Here is a 20,950-nt window from a genome sequence, read left to right as displayed (position 1 = left end):
ACCCTTGAACACACACAACAAATTGCATCAAAATCGGTCCAGTCGGTTAAGACAAATTTAGTGACATACAAAATTACAGAAGAATTATATATATAAAGATAAACAAAAAATAAAATACACTCACGTTGTGGGAGAGAATGTACAACTGCCAGAGCCTGTGGAAAAATATTCACAATTATTTCTCGATAGAACTTTCCGCGTGGTTTAAGTTGGCACCTCTCACGCAAGTGGATGCAAGTTCGAACCCGAGGCAACACACCAATGACTTTTAGAAGTAACGTGTGTATTAGAAATAATGATCACTTGTTATAACGGTGAAGGAAAATATCATGATGCAACCTTGCATGCCTGAGAGTTCTTTAGAACAGTTCTTGAAGGTATGCAAAGTCCCCAATTGGCCAGCGTGGTGGACTCAAAGCCTAACCCCTTAATTACGAGAGGAGATCCTTGCCCAGCAGTGGGACATTAATGGGTTAAATTTATTATATATTTATTACTAGCTGACCCTCGCAACTTCGCTTGCGTCACATAAGAGAGAATGGGTCATCATTTTCCCCGTTTTTGTAACATTTTTCGTTACTACTCCGCTCCTAAAGGTCGTAGCGTGATGATATATAGCCTATAGCCTTCCTCGATAAATGGGCTATCTAACGCTGAAAGAATTTTTCAAATCGGACCAGTAGTTCCTGAGATTAGCGCGTTCAAACAAACAAACAAACCCTTCAGCTTTATAATTTTAGTATAGATTATGCACTTACCACTATAAAAAGCAGCACAGAAAGAACTTTCATTTTCACTGAATATCTTCCAATGCAATTCCTTGCATTTTATACTAACGCATACAAAAGAATTTTCTTTTCAACACTTGTACAAATATTTTTATAAAATACTATTATTTATTTTATATATTTATTTGTATACAATTAAAAGTGTAACGTCTTAATAATAATGAATAAATAGTAGCAGCTGCAGTTGCGTATTTTAACCGACTTTGAAAAAGAGTAATGTTGCATTTTTTTTTAAATTAATGTAAAACACCCTCTTATTCATAAAAATATATGAAGTTATGAAAGGCTTATAATTTGTTTTGTTTCTTTCACTCCTTAGCGAAGTGAAAAAGAGAAAACATATTATGGTAGCTTTTTAACCAAAATCGATTTATAGTGTGTTTATGAATAAGAGGGTTACAATACTGTTAATTACAGGTTTCATTTAGCTTTTACTCTTTAAAAAGCAAAAAAAAAAAAGTTATTTGCAAGATGGGATTCGAACCCAAGCTCTCTCAATAGCAAACCTTATCTTAAAGTTACCGCTGTTTTAAGGGATCGTTTCTTGATAAATACATCTAATAGGAAATTTATGAAACGAAAAGAATGTGTATTTCTGATGCGTAAACGAATATCAAACATCCATCCATCTTTACTCTCTCATAAATTTATATTGTAGAATCTCATACCTACCTATTTTTAAAATGACTTACTCCCGGTTTCTGAGTACATTTATCGGTAGTTTATCTATTCAATAGCGTATAAACTCATATAAAACTGTGTCAATATTATGTATCTGTGTGCCGAATTTTGACTAAATCTGTTCAACCCTTTTTGACCGATTTACCCCCGGTTTCTGGGGTACATTTGGCGGTAGTTTATCTATATAAATATCAACTTAGCCTTTTTTTTCCAAACTATGTTGGAGTCTGCTTCCAGTCTCACCGGATGCAGCTGAATACCAGTGTCTTACATGGAGCGACTGTCTATCTGACCTCCACAACACAGTTACCTGGGTTATAACATGATACTTTCGTGGTAGTTTATCTCACCATCTATACTAATCTATACTTCTATACTAATATTATAAAGCTGAAGAGTTTGTTTGTTTGTTTGTTTGAACGCGCTAATCTCAGGAACTACTGACCCGATTTGAAAAATTCATTCAGTGTTAGATAGCCCATTTATCGAGGAAAGCTATAAGCTACATATCATCACTACGACCAATAAGAGCAGAGTCCCAGTATTTTTTTTACGAAAGCGGAGAAAATGTTGACCCTTTTTCTCTTATGTGACGCAAGCGAAGTTGAGCGGGTCAGCTAGTCTTTTTAACATAATTAACATATAAAATACTTTTTATCCCGGTAAATTCTCTCAAAACAGGCGGAATGGCGGGAAGAAGGTAGGCTATAAATAGCCCGCCACAGGTTGGGCTATAATATAATGTTTACGCGGTGGTATCCGGGCCATGTGGTGTGCCACGCGCTTGAAGGAAGCGAGGATGTACTTTATATAAATTTAGAGATATTTACACGAAAATATGTAGGTTGAAGAGTATAATATTAGGTCGGGGAAAAAGTCCTTTCGCATTATAGTATGTATGAACTTGTAATAAAATCTTTTCTCTACACAAAAAAGCTCGATATTTGGGTACCTCACGAGCTCACTGAAAGAGACCTAATGAAACGTGTACTCATTTGTGATTCTTGAAGCCAAAGAGATTTTATTACAAGTTCATACATACTATAATGCGAAAAGACTCTTTCCCCGACCTAATATAATGGAAGAGGAGCTCGAAGCTAAGTAACAACAACCACATGGATCAGATTACGGATGGGTGACCATATTGAACATATCGAGTTCCTCCATGTTTCGGAAGGCAAATAAAAGGAAAAGCAAAAACCTGTAGTCAGAAGCTTGAAAGTCTGACAACCAGTCTTACCGAGTATCGTGTTATAGCCCAGGTAACTGTGTTGTGGAGGTCAGATAGACAGTCGCTCCATGTAAAATACTGGTATTCAGCTGCATCCGGTGAGACTGGAAGCTGATTCCTACAAACTTATTTGCTTCTTTCTTGCAGTGTCCTTACGTATAAGAAAGAAAGAAAAAAATGTTTTTCAGGAAATTTCAAATAAAACAACTATTACCTATTTACAATAATTATTATATATTTTCACTAAGTCTTTGGTACAATTTAAATTAAGTACATAACATGATTATCTTACTCTAAAACTGTCTTACGACCCTACGTTTAGTAATAAGACAGTATGAATATAATATTTTTTTTATATTTTTAATACTATTATAAGATCAATAATTTAACTATTTATAAATACTAAAGCAGTGATAGCCGAGTGGTTCAACACACACAATGACTTGTCCGAGTGATGTGTGTATTCTTCTTCTTCTTCTTATCGTATGGTTAGTGGTCAACCTAGTGTCAAAGTTGTTCAAGCCGCCCGAAGGCCTTTGACATGGCTTAACGACTGTTATCTTAGTAGACAACAGCCGGGACCGACTTTTTACGTGCCCTCCGAAGCACGGAGACGCCCAGTTCAAATACCACTATGCGGTCACCCATCTATAGAATGACCGCGCCAAGGGTTGCTTAACCCACAGATCGTTTACCGACCGGTGAGCGCAACTGGCTATGGGCGCCTCAAATCAAATGTGTGTATTAGAAACAATGATCACTTGTTATAACGGTGAAGAGAATCGTGTTGCCTCGGATTCGAACCACCGACCACTAGCGTGGTAAGACATACCAACTGCAATATTCTAATTACATTTAATAAACATTTTAGGTAGGTTTAAATACGATTTACATTAAAATTTAATTTAATAATACATTTCTTGAGGGATGCGAAGTCCTGAACCAGCCCTTAGTCACTGTGGACTAACCCCCGGTTTCTGAGGTATCTTTAATGGTAGTTTATATATTCAATAGCGTTAAAACTCAAATAAAAAAAACGCTATTGAATAGATAAACTACCGCTAAAGATACCTCAGAAACCGGGGGTTAAGGACTAACCCATCCCTCATTTGGGAGACGACCTATGCCCAGCAGTAATAATTCATATTCATATTCATACTTTCATACTAATATTATAAATGCGAAAGTAACTCTGTCTGTCTGTCTGTCTGTCTGCTACTCAATCACGCCTAAACTACTGAACCAATTTGCATGAAATTTGGTATGGAGATATTTTGATACCCGAGAAAGGACATAGGCTATATATCATCACGCTACGACCAAAAGGAGCAGAGTACCAGTAATTTATGTTACAAAAACGGGGAAAAATTTCACCCATTCTCTCTTATGTGACGCAAGCGAAGTTGCGCCGGTCAGCTAGTTATTTATATACAGGTATATCGCGTTTAAGTTCGGCATCAGTTATTATACAATTATTTATAGGCCGTAAATCTAGGACTAATTACCTACTTCCGTTGCTATCGACTTCAGACGGAAGAGGTTCACAATTTAACCGTATAATATAGCTTCTCATATTTTCAATTCAAAATATTTATGGTCAATTAAGTTTGTAAATTCTGCTCGCTCTTTAGTTCGAGAGCCCAGACATGTTGTGGCCAGCCGGTGCGTCCCTTTCCTCTCTTCTCTGCTGTTACCTGCTAAAAGAAGAATAAGTTAATATAGAAGAATTGATAAAAGATGATAGACATTTTGAAAGTAACGAAATTTTGGGTTATACTGTACAAAAAAATATAATTTTGCATTTTTTTCCATAGTCAATTTGCAAGTAAGCAGCATTTCTTAATTATTCAATGCTATCTATGTTTTCAAAAACCTTTTTTGTAAAACATAGTTTATTAACAGACCCAAGCGTATCGCTTAGTTCGGGGGACAATTTTTGTCCCCATAATTCGAAAGTTATACGGAAGTATAATTCTTCTTCTTATCGTATGGTTAGTGGTCAACCTTGTGTCAAAGTTGTTCAAGCCACCCGAAAGGCTTTTGATGAGGCTAGATAGTTTAAGACCCAGGATCGAACAAAAACTATTTTTTCTTAAAAAATCGATGTATTCTTTTTACTTTTCTCTTTTTTTTGAAGACAATTCTTGCATTAAGAATTGCTCTTGTATCGCGGGGACTTTTACAAACATACAAACAACGGACACAAAGCACAGCCAGACCCGAAACAATCATTTGTGGATCACACAAATACTCAATTGCCCCGTGTGGGAATCGAACCCACGACCTCCCGGCGCAATGGTATTGGCGTGGTGACAAAATGTATGAAGTTGAAATTGTCCTTTTTAAAGAAATCGCGCGCACTTAGAATACTTTAAATCAAACCGGTTAACTAGTTAACGTGAGTTTCTTCCTAGCTCTTCTCATAAGGCTGTACCCCTTTTCCGAGCTAGTGGTATATTCAGTAATTGTAACGACTATCATAAGTGTCAATATTTGACCTAAATGAATAAATGATTTGATTGTGTTACGAGTATATGCAAATATTGAATCATTGTTTCAACTTAAATCACGAAAAAAATTATCAAACGGGTCAACTAATACATGAAAATATTGAAAACAGCGTCCTAACTTCAATCCCAACAAAAAAATCCCAAAAAAACTAAGTTAAAAAAGTTCCAAACAGATAATTTTACTACTTAACCTACAAAAAAACATCAATGCTACATTTGTAGAGCCACGTGTAACAAATTATAAGATTTATGTAACCGTCGTAAAATGCAGCAAAAAATAGAATACGGTAGCCATTTTTTTTACACTCGAAAAATATCTTTTTGAAGTTAAAATTGCTGATAATTTTGTAGTGAGGCGCCCATAGCCAGTTGTGCTCACCGGTCGGTAAACGATCTGTGGGTTAAGCAACCGTTGGCGCGGTCATTCTATAGATGGGTGACCGCATAGTGGTATTTAAACTGAGCGTCTCCGTGCTTCGGAGGACACGTAAAAAGTCGGTCCCGGTTGTTGTCAATTAAGATAACAGTCGTTAAGCCACGTCAAAGGCCTTCGGGCGGCTTGAACAACTTTGACACTAGGTTGACCACTAACCATACGATAAGAAGATAAGAAGAAGAATTTTGTAGTTTGCTTTTGTAACGCGATAGTGTATCCGACTGATTATGGAGTCTCGCGTTTGATTTCTGGGTCGAGCAAAGTTGTGGTATTTTCGAATTTAATAAGTAGCCTGGAGTTTTGTTAAATTGCCTACGTGGCGCAGTGGTTGTGGGTTCGATTACCACACGAAACAATTTATTTGTGCGATCTACAAATAATTGTTTCGGGTCTGGTTGTACTTTGTGTCCGTTGTTTGTATATTTGTAAAAGTCCCCGCTACGCAAGAGCAATTCTTAGTGAGGGAAGCTGTCTTTAAAAGAAAGAAGTTTGATACAGTCTCATAAAAAAATATTTACGAATGGTAACCTTCTTTTAAAGTCTAAATTGTTGAAAACGATGTTAAAATACTAACGAATTGAGAACCTTCCCCTTTCTTTTAAGTCGGTAAAAAATTATAAAAATTAGGTTAAATTCTTTGCAGTAATACGTCAGTCTTTCTCTTGCGCAGTATTTTTTAACGTAGTTAATATAAACAGTGGAAGTTACTAACTAATAAATGTACGCTGACAGAAAACAGACACAGGTAGGCGAAGTTATTTTAAGAACTTGTAAAATACATGTTTGTTTCATACATTCTTAGTTAATTTGCAATTTAAATATATATGTTTAACCCAAAAGTGACTGACTGACTGACATACCCCCGGTTTCTGAGGTACATTTAGCGGTAGTTTATCTATTCAATAGTGAATTTTTTTATATGAGTTTAAACGCTATTGAATAGATAAACTACCGCTAAATGTACCACAAAAACGGGGGGTAAGTCATCTATACTAATACTAATATTATAAAGCTGAGGAGTTTGTTTGTTTGAACGCGCTAATCTCAGAAACTACTGATCCGATTTGAAAAGTTCTTTCAGTGTTAGATAGTCCATTTATCGAGGAAGGTTATAGGCTATATATCATCGCGCTACTACCCATTGGAGCAGAGTACGGGTGAAAAATGTTACAAAAACGGGGAATTTTTTTAACGCTTATGTAACGCTAGCGAAGTTGCGCGGGTCAGCTAGTATCATATACTAGCTGACCCGCGCATCTTCGCTTGAGTCACATAAGAGAGAATGAGTCATAATTTTCCTCGTCTTTGTTACATTTTTTACTGGTACTCTGCTCCTATTGGTCGTAGCGTGATGTTATATAGCCTATAACCTTCCTCGATAAATTGGCTATTTGACACTGAAAGAATTTTTCAAATCGGACCAGTAGTTCCTGAGATTAGCGCGTTCAAACAAACAAACTCTTCAGCTTTATAATATTAGTATAGATTAGTATAGATTAGTATAGATTAGTATAGATAATATTAGTATAGATTAATTAACATCAATTGGGTGGTTGCCTGAGTAGAGGAACTCGTGACTTAGTTAACAACAGACGTACGGATCGATCTCTGAGGTTAAGCTACTCTTGCCTAGGTTTTTCTGTAGATGGGGTCACCCACAGCCCAGCGTCTCCGTGCTTCGCAGGCCACGTAAAAAAGTCGGTCCCGATTGTTGTTAATTAAGATAACAGTCGTTAAGCCATGTCAAAGGCTTTCGGGCTTGAACAAATTTGACACTAGGTTGACCACTAACCATACGATGAGAGATGAGAAAGATGACTATGATTCTTTTGATCATGACGCAAGTATAGCTGAAAATCCACTCTTCATCCACGTAATTGCAAGAAAATATTCCGTAATTTTCCAAGAAAAGCAGAATTTATCTTAGTATTAGCTGTAAATGATTTGATAGCGTTTCCCCGGGGGCCATGTGGCGAGTTGTAATTATGTTAAAAGATACGCCCCAAGTTATAAGAGATAGCGGTTTATATACAGACACTGTTGAAACAGGACCGCTTTGTTTGTACCGTAGGTATGTCTGTGATCTTTGATACGCATAATAATCTTATGGTTATCGTAGAGGGTTTCCAGTCAAATCAGCTACTTTTCATTAAAATTCAAAAATGCTTGTTTGGATTAGAAAAGCTGTCTGAATAACGTCACAAGTATAGCGTTTGTGGGGGGGGAGGGGGGGTTAGGTGATTAATATGTTGTTTCCGTCTTAAGTTGTCTAAAGTTTAAATATTACATATATTTTTTATTCTTTAATATCTGCATGCCTTAAAGATTATTGGTAAACGCTTACATAAATTAGAAAACTAATTTACAAAATTTTTACATTATTCTGTTACCTTAAGTTTCATAGATTTTTACACCAAAATTCTTACAATATACCTACTGTAAAAGGTGATTTAAAACGTATCACAGTACCACAAAGCAGCTCAATAAAATTATAACGCTATATTTTTACAACAGTAACAGTTTTTTATAGCACAAGATAGCAGACAGCCATGTGTTTCTACGTTATTGAATTAAACGTTACAAGTTATAAAAGAACAGCGATTTTTATATAGAATGAATTTTCTAACCTACGAAGTTTATTTGAAAAATGCTCCTGCCCGGTTGTTGTTTAAATTCTTTTTTATTGTTCATATTTTTATATATTATTATTTTATTATTTTGTTCGCGTCGAAACCCCTTCTTCTTGTTATTTCTGTATCACCCTAAGGTAGGTAAGGTACTTAGTTCGCCTAGTACATCCAATGAGTACTAACTATTATGTGTTTTAATTTAGGCTAAGCAGTATAATTTATCTGTGTACCTAGTTTTATCAAAATCATTCAATAGTTTTGCAAGATTGAATAATAAACATACATCTATACTAATATTATAAAGCTGAAGAGTTTGTTCGTTTGTTTGTTTGAACGCGCTCATATCAGAAATTACTGCTTCGATTTGAAAAAAATCTTTCAGTATTACATAACCCATTTATCGAGGAAGGCCACAGGCTATACATATATCATCACGCTACGACCAATAGGAGCAGAGTAACAGTTAAAATGTCACAAAAACGGGGAAAAGATTGGTATAATATATTCTTAAAAAGATTGTCAGTTTTTACAAAAAAAGTTGCAACGGGTTGTACATTATAAATCGCTATCTCTAATAGTCAGTACCAAACAGAGCCACGTGCAGGCGTGCTCTTGTAACTAATATCATTAGAAACACAAATTGTTTGTAACTGTTCTGTTTTATTTGAATGACGTAGGTAATTTCTGAAGGGAATCAAACCCACGACCAACCGATGCAATGGTATTGGCGTGGCGACCTAAACCACTGCACCACGGAGGTATAACATAGGATGGACATAACTACACATATTAGGTCGGGGAAAATGTGTTTTGGGATTATAGTATGTATGAACTTGTAATAAAATCTTTTCTCTACACAAAAAAGCTCGATATTTGTGTACCTCACGAGCTCACTGAAAGAAATCTAATGAACCGTGTACTCATTTGTGATTCTTGAAGCCAAAGACATTTTATTACAAGCTCATACATAATATAATGCGAAAAGACCTTTTCCCCGAACTAATAGATAGTTTCGGAAGGCACGTTAAATTCTGGGTCCCGGCTGTCATTTTCAAAGATCTTTGACAGCCGTTATACATAGTCAGAAACTTGAAAGTCTAACAAGCCTTTCTTCCAACTATGTTGGAGTCGGCTTCCAGTCTCACCGGATGCAGCTGAATACCAGTATCTTTGGCTTCAAGAATCACAAATGATTTCACGGTTCATTAGGTTTCTTTCAGTGAGCTCGTGAGGTAACCAAATATCGAGTATTTTTTGTGTAGAGAAAAGATTTTATTACAAGTCCATACGTATACTATAATGTGAAAAGACTTTTTCCCCGACATAATATTAGTATAGATATATACCTAATTCTTCTGTAAGTATGTATGTCACTGAACTTCTCTTGAACGACTGGACCGATTTTGATATTTTTTTGTGTGTGTTCAAGGGGATCTGAGAATGGTTTAGATTCACAAAAAAAAATATGTAAAATGTAAAATTCTCGCGTCACAATTTTCGTTGCCATACTCCTCCGAAACGGCTTGATCGATTCTCATGAAATTTTGTGAGCATATTGAGTAGGTCTGAGAATCGGCCAACATCTATTTTTCATACCCCTAAGTGACAACATATTTTTTTTAATTTACATGGCAAAACAACGTTTGCCGGGTCAGCTAGTATTAGTATAGATTACGAAATGAAATTATCTAAGCATACTTTTTCCCAGTCTGTCTGTATGAAACAGTATCTATTATGAGTGCAGTTGAGGCGCCTGAGAGTGGCTCTCGAAACACATGCTGAGATAACACCGTTCCCTTGTGAATGTCGGGTGCACTTGAAATTTTTGTATGTTTGTATGTATGTATGTGGATTGATTTCGTTTTGTATTGAAATACTATACTAATATTATAAAGCTGAAGAGTTTGTTTGTTTGTTTGAACGCGCTAATCTCAGGAACTACTGGTCCGATTTGAAAAATTCTTTTAATGTTAGATAGTCCATTTATCGAGGAAGGCTATAGGCTGTTTAACATCACGCTAGGGCCATTAGGAGCGGAGTAGCAATGAGAAATGCAACAAAAACGGGGAAAATTATGACCCATTCTCTCTTAGGTGACGCAAGCGAAGTTGCGCGGGTCAGCTAGTGGAGGTATATCTTACAGTCAACCTGGGTATGAATATTATACTAATAGTTTAGAATAATATTAACACTAGTTTCGATTATTTTTTCATATGAAACCAACACAATTGATAAAGGTTTATTTTGGTTTTGCAAACTTTTATCAATTGTGTTGGTTTCATATGAAAAAATAATCGAAACTAGTTCATATTCCCACTGTCAATGTTACCTAAATGATTCACGGTTACCCAAATTGACCTTACTTCCAACTAATATTATAAATGCGAAAGCCTGTCTGTCTGTGCTTGACAATTAACTAAGCTATTGCTCAATTCTCTACTACAATCGACTGCCGATAACTGGCTAGCTTTCGAGAAATAATACACGAAAATATGTTCAGAATTGAGGCACCCGTAGCCAGTTGCGCTCACCGGTCGGTAAACGATCTCTGTGGCGCAGTGTTTAGGTCGTCACGCCAATACCACTGTGTCGGGAGGTCGTGGGTTCGATTCGATATCGTTTCTGGTTGTGCTTTGTGTCCGTTGTTTGTTTGTAAAAGTCCCCGCGACACAAGAGCAATTCTTAGTGCGGGAGTTGTCTCTTTAAAAAAAAAGGTAGTAATATAAAAAACTCACGGCTCCTTCCGCGCGTCTCCTCGGCGGCGTATGATGAAGATCAGCTCGGAACCCCCCAGCCGGTTCTCCATCAGTCTCCAGGACCTTCAGCAGGTAGCTGATGTACGACGTCGCCAGTCTCAGCGTCTTTATCTAACAACAAAAGAAACGTTAATCTTTGATTAAAATTCTGGTAAAAATAATTGTTTTTTGTGATTCTTGGTTTGTTTTTGATGGTGGAAGGAAGAATTTTGCTTCGGTTTGACTTCTTTTCGTTCTCTGTCTTAACTGTAATAACAGTACTTAGCGTAGCGCGTACGTAGCGACCGAAATAAACATTATTTGAGAGACAATTCATAGAGAGTATGTGTCCCTGTGGTAAATTGAACTGGCCAGTTCGTAAGTACCTACAGAGGCGCCCATAGCCAGTGGCGCTCACCGGTCGGTAAACGATCTGTGGGTTAAGCAACCGTTGGCGCGGTTATTCCATAGATGGGTGACCGCATAGTGGTATTTGAGCTGGGCGTCTCCGTGCTTCGGAGGGCACGTAAAAAGTCGGTCCCGGCTGTTATCTACTAAGTTAACAGTCGTTAAGCCATGTCAAAGGCCTTAGGGCGGCTTAAACAACTTTGACACTGGGTTGACCACTACGACGAATTAATGAAGGGTTTAACTTTATTCTGAAAAGTGCAGATTAATATTTTTCTTATATTTCAGGTCCTTGTGGGGGTAAAGGCCCTACCTTGTAAGTAACTTACTATCTATACTTATTATACTTATAATAAATGTGTAGAGGTCAATTCTGTACATTGAATATATTAAAAAAACCAATGGGGGATGTTTAGTAACGGATACTGATACCGAATCTGCAATTTTTTTTGTCTGTCTGTTTCTATGTTCCAGTATCACGTAAAAATTAGTTGACTGTGTTAACGAAAAATTAGTAAACTTGTACTCGTAAAAGGTTCATCGTATTCATACGATAAGAAGAAGAAGAATGTACCTACATATTCCTCCGTAATTATAGCCTAATTGTTAACAAATTATTATAAGTTAATATATAATTGTGTTTGTATGCATGCTTCGTCACTCGAGGACGACTTTGTAAATACTTGCAGTAATATTTTTTTTATTTTTTTCTCATGTCAGTGAACTGTAATTGTTCTTTTGAGAATAAATATTCTTTAAACCTAATACAAGCTCTGAACTACCACGGGAGACAAGGTGTTATGTCTAATCAATGTATAAAGTCTCGCACAATTTTGGTAAAGTTTTTAGTTATGATTATTATGATTAAGTTTTCCGTATTCCGGTGTACTATCATCTACATATAATAGAAAATCACGTTTGTTGTATATGGACCCTTGATATTATAATAATATTTTGTTAATTTTTAGTATTTGTTGTTATAGCGGTAACGGAAATACATCATTTGTGAAAATTTCAGATTTCTAGCTATCACGGTTTATGAGATACAGCCTGGAGACAGACAGACAGCGGAGGCTTAGTAATAGGTACCCGTTTTACCGCCGGCGGCCGCTAGAAAGATAATGAAAAGCATAAAAAAACGCATCTTTTCTTTTTTCAGGAAACCTTTGGGACATGAATGGGTTATTTTTTATTTTTTCTACATTTATTTCATCTTTTCTACCTTCCTCCATCAAACATCACCAACAATCACGACATACCTTAGTCATCTTAGTGTCCGGAAGCACATTTGGTATATGCTGCCTTAAACTGGTAAACGCTGAGTTGATGCTCTGCGATCTCTTTCTCACCATCTGAGATCATCGTGAGGTGAAGCGAGACAACTATATGTTTGTTAACACCCACCCCAAACATTAACAGACGAAGTTTTATAATTTGTTTTTTATTTGCTTTGTATAGTTGAAATGCGTTTTGCATTTTGTAAAGGAGTTCTAAGTGATGTGTGTATTAGAAATAATGTTCATTTGTTATAAGGGTGAAGGAAAACATCGTGATGAATGACATGTCTGAGAGTTTTTTAGAACAGTTCTTGAAGGTATGCAAATTCCCCAACCTGCAACGGTCGGCCAGCGTGGTGAACTTAAGGCCTAACCCCTTCCTCGTTACGGGAAGAGACCCTTGCCCAGCAGTGGAACATAAATGGGTTAAATTTATTATTATAACATTTTATAAGGTTTTGTTTCCAAGCGATGTGTGTATTCGAAGTAATGATCACTTGTTATAACGGTGAAGGAAAACATCGTGATGAATGACATGTCTGAGAGTTGTTTATTAGTTTCTTAGCTAGTGATGATATCAAACATACCCCTTATTACTCCGTTAGAAGGACAGTAATCGGACAAATTTATAATTTTTTCTTGCTTATTTATATTTTTTAAACAAACACTTGAATGCAATTTGAAACATTATAATATATTTTCATAAATCTGATAATATACGTACTCAAACATAGTTAAAACAAAGTCTGACTAATGATGAATTTCGTATAAGAAATCCAAAGAGTTTCTTTATTTGAGCACCCATATCTCCAAAATTACTTGACAGATTTTAAAAAATTTTTCACTGTAAAATAGCTACATTAATCTAGAATATATAAAGCTGTGTATCATCACGCTACGATTTATAAAAGCGGAGTAATCAGTACTATTGTAAATGCTCGTTATATTTACAAAATTATTTCACTGCAAAATAGCTATATAAACGCTACGACTTATAAAAGTGGAATAATCAGTACTATATTAATTAATATTATGACCTATGTGTGTTCGGTAGTGTTGGTAGCGGCTCCTTACATCATCAAAGATTTATACCTAAAAGAAAGATTGTTAAAACTAATTGGCGATTAAAAAGAGTGGCCAGGAGTTTGTTGGCAGCTCTTCTCATTGGCCCTACCTTCCGAACTGGCGGTAAATTCACTCTCTGTATCATTGACTATAAGTGTCAGCATTTGACCTATATGAATAAATAGCTGACCCGCGCAACTTCGCTTGCGTCACATAAGAGAATCATAATTTTCCCCGTTTTTGTAACATTTTTCACCGATACTCTGCTCCTATTGGTCGTAGCGTGATGATATATAGCCTATAGCCTTCCTCGATAAATGGACTATCTAACACTGAAAGAATTTTTCAAATCGGACCAGTAGTTCCTGAGATTAGCGCGTTCAAACAAACAAACAAACAAACTCTTCAGCTTGTTAATTAATATAGAAAACTTAATATTAGTATAGATGATTTGATTTGATTTATTGTAAATGGCCTTTATATTTACCTTAGATAGTTTCGTATCCGGTGGTACATTAGGTATACAATCTCGTAAGTCAGAAAAGGCTGTGTTTATGCTTTGAGTTCGTCGCCGTTCTTTCTTGTTGGCTGTGGTTCTTCTCTTGGCCACTCGGACGAAGGAGGGCGCTGGACGGTCGTAGCGTAGAGGCAGTGTTTGTAAGTCACATTCTAGACCTAGGAATAAAAAAGAATATTAAATCTATTATACTTTTTTTAAGAAATTCCCGTTTTAAGAATTGGTCTTGTGTCGCGGGGACTTTTACAAACATACAAACAACGGATACAAAGTACAAACAGACTCGAAACTACTATTTTGTATTAAGAAGTATATAAGTAAGGTTTGTATTTGGAAGTATATAAGTATGTTTATCAGTTATCTGGTTACAGTACAAGCTCTGCATAGTTTGGAATCAAATGACCATGTGTTAGTTGTGCAAAGTCAGCTGCGCTTTCCAGGCGACAAACGGTCTGCGATTTAAGCAAACCTTAGCGCGGTTATTCCTAAGATGGGTGACCTCATATTTGTATTTGAACTGGGTGTCTCCGTGCTTCGATTAACACGTAAAAAGTGGCTCCCGGATGTTGTCAATTAAGATAACAGTCGTTAAGCCACGTCAAAGACCTTCGGGCTTGAACAACTTTGACACTAGGTTGACCACTAACCATACGATGAGAAAGACTACATACCTGTGTTATTCGGTGCGTAGCTGTGGTTCATACTGTGATGGTAAGTGTCGTAAGGATCGTTCGACATTTGGACCTCTTCGTATCCTGTTAAAGAGAAAAAACGCTATTAATAAATATATGATATCGCGCCGGTTATACCCGAAGGCGTCATATAGAAAATAACTTTTAATAAATTTGGTAAACATATAGTTTAAATCTTTTCATGCGGACAAAGTCACGGGCGCTTAGTAAGGTTCTCCCATACAGCAGTTATATAACGTTAGAAATTGACTTATAATATTTGTCTTTAAACAAAGTTTTAAAATTTTATTTCAATTGTTTTATTATCGTGTTACACAATGTTGTATAACGTTATATATCTGCTGTGTGGAAGCACCTTAACAAAATCTTTTTTCTATATGGGTAGGCAGGGCCCAAAGAACGTCACTTGGTACGATCCTTACAAACTTCCCTTGCTTCATTCACATACATACATGTTGTCATACAATTAAAACTAAGATATATTTACCATATCCTCTGCCGATGTAGTGAGTGGTATCATGATACACATCCTGGGGGTCGAACTCATGACCCTCGCCGTTGGAACCCGGCCAATATACTCCTCCATCCATTGGACTACCTGGTTAACACAAAGACCAAAAGTATAATTAAAATCTCTTCCTAAATAAAGCAGTGATAGCCGAGTGGTTTAAGTTGGCAACTTGCAAGTGGTCGCAGGTTCGAACCTGAGACAACACACCAATGACTTCCAAGTTATGTGTGTATTAGAAATAATGATCACTTGTTATAACGGTAAAGGAAAACATCGTGATGAAATGTATGCCTAAAATTTGTTTATTACATTTATTGAGGGCATGCAAAGTCCCCAACCCGCACTTGGTTAGCGTGGTGAACTCAAGGCCTAACCCCTTATTTCCAGCAGATGGCAGATAAGACCCTTGCCCTACAGTGGGACAGGGATTTTACATGCAGCGACTGTCTATCTGACCTCCACAACACAGTTACCTGGGTTATAACACGATACTCTTCAGTAAGACTGGTTGTTAACGAGACTTACCTTGGTGACTCGGTTGACAGTAGTATGGAGGTTCATATCTATCGAAACCTTCGTCGGAAGGCGACATACTCCCATAACTTGACATTTAGATCTATAACAAATTAAATACATTTACTATTGTCCCACTGCTGAGCACGGTTCTTGAAAAAATAACTGTCTATCTCATCGTATGGTTAGTGGTCAACCTAGTGTCAAAGTTGTTCAAGCCGCCCGAACGGCTTTTGACGTGGTTTAACGACTGTTATCTTAATTGACAACAACCGGGGCCGACTTTTAACTTGCCTTCCGAAGCACGGAAACGCACAGTATGCGGTCAACCATCTATAGAATGACCACTCTGAGGGTTGCTTAACCCACAGATTGTTTACCGACCGGTGAGCACAAGTGGCTATGAGCACCTCAGAAATAACGATTTAAAAATACATTGTCGGTGTCCTATGGCTTTAAATTCTGCTCGATTTTTCAAGGGTCCGCGAATTCAAAAAGACTAAGTATCTATTTTTTTTAAGACAACTCCCGCACTAAGAATTGCTCTTGTGTCGCGCGGACTTTTACAAACATATAAACAACGAACACAAAGTACAACCAGACCCGAAACAACTACTTGTAGATCGCACAAATAATTGCCTCGTGTGGTAATCGAACCAACGACCTCCCGACGCAATGGTATTGGCGTGGTGATCTAAACCACTGCGCCATGGAGCAGTCAAAATAAAATCAACAGCATTTTTAAAGCTCAATTAAGTATTTATTATCTTTGAAACATAACGCTTGTCAGATTATTAGTAACACTAAAACAAAGTAATGAATCACGCTCACTTATGGTTTAAAATTACATTATTATCAATACACATGTGGTCATTGATTCACTCTGATTTTGTTCAGAATGGAATTTGATATCTATACTAATATTATAAAGCTGAAGAGTTTATTTGTTTGTTTGAACGCGCTAATCTCAAAAACTACTAATCCGATTTGAAATTCTTTCAGTGTTAGTTAGCCCATTTATCGAGGAATGCTATAGGCTACATATCATCACGCTACGACCAAAAGGAGCAGAGTACCAGTAAAAAATGTTACAAAAACGGGGAAAATTTGACCTTTTCTCTCTTACTAGCTGACCCGCGCAACTTCGCTTGCGTCACATAAGGAGAAGGGGTCAAAATTTTTTAACTGCCTCTGTGGCGCGGTCGGTAGTATATGCGACTGCGGTGCGAGAGGTCTCGGGTTCGAATCCTGGGTCGGGCCAAAAAGTAATTTCTGAGATTTTCTGTTAAGAATTTCTTAGAGATTGCCCGGAGTTAGGAAGTTGAGGTCGAAGACCTCCGTGCCTCAGAGAGCACGTAAAGCCTGACCTCTCACTGGTCGTGTCGGTTATCCGTCCCACCAAACTATGAGAGTGATGGAATAGAGAGTGTACCTGTGTATTGTGCGCACACTTGGACACTATAAACAAAGTCCTGCACAGATGGCCAGTTTCAATGAAACTGACCGCCGTAGCCGTATATCGGCTAGGAGGACATTATTATTATAGATGTGACGCAAGCGAAGTTGCGCGGGTCAGCTATCGTTTATAAAAACTGCCCGCTTACTCCCGACAGTTTGAATTTAAAACTACGATTTGATATTTGTTCGATCCAATAGAATTTGATTTTTAGCTCGATACAGCTTGGTGTAAGCCTGCTGTCAGCCTGCATAGTGTAACCTGCGCCGAAACGGCAACCACTGTACAATTAAATGCGTGTTCGCGTTAATTTCCATAATCTTTCCAATCAATCTCTCTAGCCTTTCATCCAACTATGTTAGAGTCGGCTTCCAGTCTCACCGGATGCAGCTGAGTACCAGTATTTTACATGGAGCGACTGCCTATCAGACCTCCACAATACAGTTAACTGGGTTATAACACGATACCCAACGGTAAGACTGGTTGTCAGACTTTCAAGCTTCTGACTACTAATAACTAGTGCCTTCCGATACGCGGAGGAACTCGATATGTACATATAAGATGGCCACACATCTACAGAAAAACCTCGGCAAGCGTAGCTTAACTTTAGAGATCAATACGTGCGGCTGTAAATGCGAAAGTTTGTGATCAATATATGTATGTTTGTTACTCTTTACATAAAAACTACTGGATCGATTTCAATGAAATTTGAAACACTAATCTATACTAATATTATCTATACTATCTATACTAATATTATAAAGCTGAAGAGTTTGTTTGAACGCGCTAATCTCAGGAACTACAGGTCCGATTTGAAAAATTCTTTCAGTGTTAGATAGCCCATTTATCGAGGAAGGCTATAGGCTATATATATCATCACGCTACGACTAATAGGAGCAGAGTACGAGTAAAAAATGTTATAAAAACGGTGAAAATTTTGACGCAATCTCTCTTATGTGGCAAGCGAAGTTGCGCGGGTCAGCTAGTAGCTTATATAACGTGGATTACATTATAACTGATTATATGATATATATATGATTACATAGGATACTTTATAACCGGGGAAATCAATTTATGTGGACAAAATCGCGGGCAAACGCTAGTGAAAATGTATTCTTAAATATGCTATATCGACCGATATTCGTATAGCAACGTAATCTTTTAAAAACATGTGTTAAGATTTGAACGGGTGCATTATGAGTTCAAGGGCCACTTGAAATATTTATTTTAAACTATAGGCCGCCTGTAACTGCGTCCGCGTGGAAACCCTTCCCGTGTAAATCCCGATCCCTCGAACTCCGGAATAGAAAGTAGCCTATGTGTTATTCTGAGTCTTCAGCTATCTACATACCAAATGTCATCGTAATTGGTTCAGTAGAATTTGCCTGAAGGGGTAACAAACATCCATACATACATACTCACAAACTTTCGCATTTATAATATTAGTTGGACAATATTTGTAAGGATCGTACCAAGTGGCGCTCTCTGCCTACCCCTATGGGAAGAAGGCGTGATTTGATGTATGTATGACTGTTCTAACTATCTAGGAATATTGCAACCAGCGACCATTTTAAATTGGGTATAAATATTAGGTCAAGGAAAAAGTTTTTTCGCATTATAGTATGTATGAACTTGTAATAAAATCTCTTTGGCTTCAAGAATCACAAATGAGTACACGGTTCATTAGGTTTTCAGTGAGCTTGTGAGGTACCCAAATATCGAGCTTTTTTGTGTAGAGAAAAGATTTTATTACAAGTTCCTATACTATAATGCGAAAAGATTTTTTCCCCGACCTAATACTTTGTCCAGCCCGAAAATCGAAGCAGAATAATAACTCAACAATTTTTGTAAACGGAAGTCTCATAATATGTTTAAGGCGGACATATTGTCTTTTTTAATGTAAACTGTTTATATTACACAATTTTATAACCAAATGTCGGACACGTGTGATGACTTTACGATTTTAACGTCAAAATATGGCTTTGAAATGCAGTTTTTTATGTTAAGAGAAGTCTGTAGTTTTCATAGTTATATCAGCTTAGTCTTTCTTCCTAGTATGTTGGAGTCGGCTTCTAGTCTTACGGGGTGCAGCTGAATACAAGTATTTTACATGGAGCGACTGTCTATCTGACCTCCCCAACACAGTTGCTTGGGTTATAACACGATACTAAGTAATACTGGTTGTCAGACTTTCAAGCTTGTAACTCCTGTAAAGATCTTTGAAAATGACATGTAATTTTCAGTTTCCGGATTTGAAATAATAATAATAATTTGTCACTGTCTCGTAGTACGTTTCATACTCTATTTCACTCGCTTACGGGCTGATTTGTAAAATAATATATAGAATAATATGTATGTACTTTTAAAATAGTTTGTATAATGACTCCAGATTTCTATAAATTAGTGTCTCCGGTTGCGTGGTTTAGCCGTTAAAGCGTAACATTCGCTTTTCCAATATAATATGACTTAATTTTTAAATTATAATATTTTGTACGTAGTTAAAATCGCTATAAAATTAAAATTGATTTACGTTTTCCGTGAATAATATAAGAATTTGCAATTGATAATATAATGTTTTTGGTTTTAATATGTATAATAAATTGCTAGCAATAACCTGCTTGTATGAATCGTCTGAAACGATGTACGACCATAAATTTCGGCAGAACTGATTAATATATTTAATTGATTTGGAAAATGATCTTAATGACGAATATTTCTTCATTAAAATTACCCACACGTTAAACATAGTCATAGTCGAAAACTGCTTGCAAGATATAACTTATAAATTTAAAAAAATCAGAGTAATAATTTTCTAAATTAATTATTAAAATGGATTAAGTACCTTTTTATTCGACCACTTTTCAGTATCACACAAAATCACCACATCACTATTTATATAATTAAAAGAAAAAACACAAAACCAACTACCACATATTCTAATTAAAAAAACACAATTAAAAAAACAAAATAAATAATTCAAAAACCGAAATTATAATTTTTTAAAAAACACTATTTTTTTTTCACTACACTTTTTTTATCGTATATTTTTTCACAAAATTAAAACATCATCATCTGTCAAATTGTTTGACAGAAGTGACAATACATTTGGCGCGCTTTTAGTGACTGGATACATTTAGAGCAATCCCGGATAAAAGTAGGCGGGGCCTGAGTATTAGGGATCGATTTAAACTAACAACGAAAAGTCTTAAGTCTATAAAATTTTGTAGAAAAATGACCTTTCTTTCGCCGTTTTGATATTGTAGTTGAAATAATTCCACAGGACAAATATTTGTGTGATAAGCACGAGTATTTGTTCTGAGCCTGGTTGTTAATGTATCTATATGAGTATGTATTTACAAGTATATAAGTATGTTTATCAGTTGGGTTACAGTACAAGCTCTGATTAATTTGGAATCAAATGACCGTGTGTGAGTTGTCCAATGACATATATATATTTATTTTGTTCTTGGAATTGGTGATAAATATATGATTGTGAAAGT

At 36.4% G+C, this 20,950-nt stretch overlaps 1 protein-coding gene across 4 annotated transcripts; it reads right to left on the bottom strand.

The window, feature by feature from the left end:
* Window positions 1–3,777: 3,777 nt before the first annotated feature.
* Window positions 3,778–20,551, bottom strand: LOC142985504 (uncharacterized). Of its 4 annotated transcripts, none has more exons than XM_076133713.1 (8): window positions 20,293–20,551; window positions 16,007–16,097; window positions 15,458–15,568; window positions 14,950–15,033; window positions 14,249–14,436; window positions 12,679–12,771; window positions 11,012–11,143; window positions 3,778–4,397 (listed from the first exon to the last, which is right to left on the bottom strand). In XM_076133713.1, the coding sequence occupies exons 2-8, from the start codon at window positions 16,089–16,091 to the stop codon at window positions 4,302–4,304; spliced, it is 789 nt and encodes a 262-aa protein (XP_075989828.1). In that variant the 5' UTR covers window positions 16,092–16,097; window positions 20,293–20,551; the 3' UTR covers window positions 3,778–4,301. The 4 variants fall into 4 exon arrangements, with proteins under 4 accessions (XP_075989828.1, XP_075989829.1, XP_075989830.1 ...); XM_076133714.1 differs by having other exon boundaries at window positions 3,778–4,394; XM_076133715.1 differs by lacking the exon at window positions 12,679–12,771.
* Window positions 20,552–20,950: the final 399 nt, after the last annotated feature.

This window comes from Anticarsia gemmatalis, chromosome 30 (genome assembly GCF_050436995.1).
Source record: "Anticarsia gemmatalis isolate Benzon Research Colony breed Stoneville strain chromosome 30, ilAntGemm2 primary, whole genome shotgun sequence".
In the NCBI taxonomy this organism is placed as follows: Eukaryota; Metazoa; Arthropoda; class Insecta; order Lepidoptera; family Erebidae; genus Anticarsia; species Anticarsia gemmatalis.
Note: the sequence above shows the minus strand (reverse complement) of the source record. Positions and strands in the feature narration are given on the sequence as shown.

What these genes read in the sequence shown, in the direction of transcription:
- LOC142985504 (XM_076133713.1), bottom strand. Translation starts at nt 16,091, where the DNA reads ATGTCAAGTTATGGGAGTATGTCGCCTTCCGACGAAGGTTTCGATAGA. An exon ending in CTGTCAACCGAGTCACCAAG is followed by an intron (nt 15,569 to 16,006) that starts GTAAGTCTCGTT and finishes TGTGTTAACCAG; the next exon opens with GTAGTCCAATGGATGGAGGA. An exon ending in CGGACACTAAGATGACTAAG is followed by an intron (nt 11,144 to 12,678) that starts GTATGTCGTGAT and finishes TTTTGTTGTTAG; the next exon opens with ATAAAGACGCTGAGACTGGC.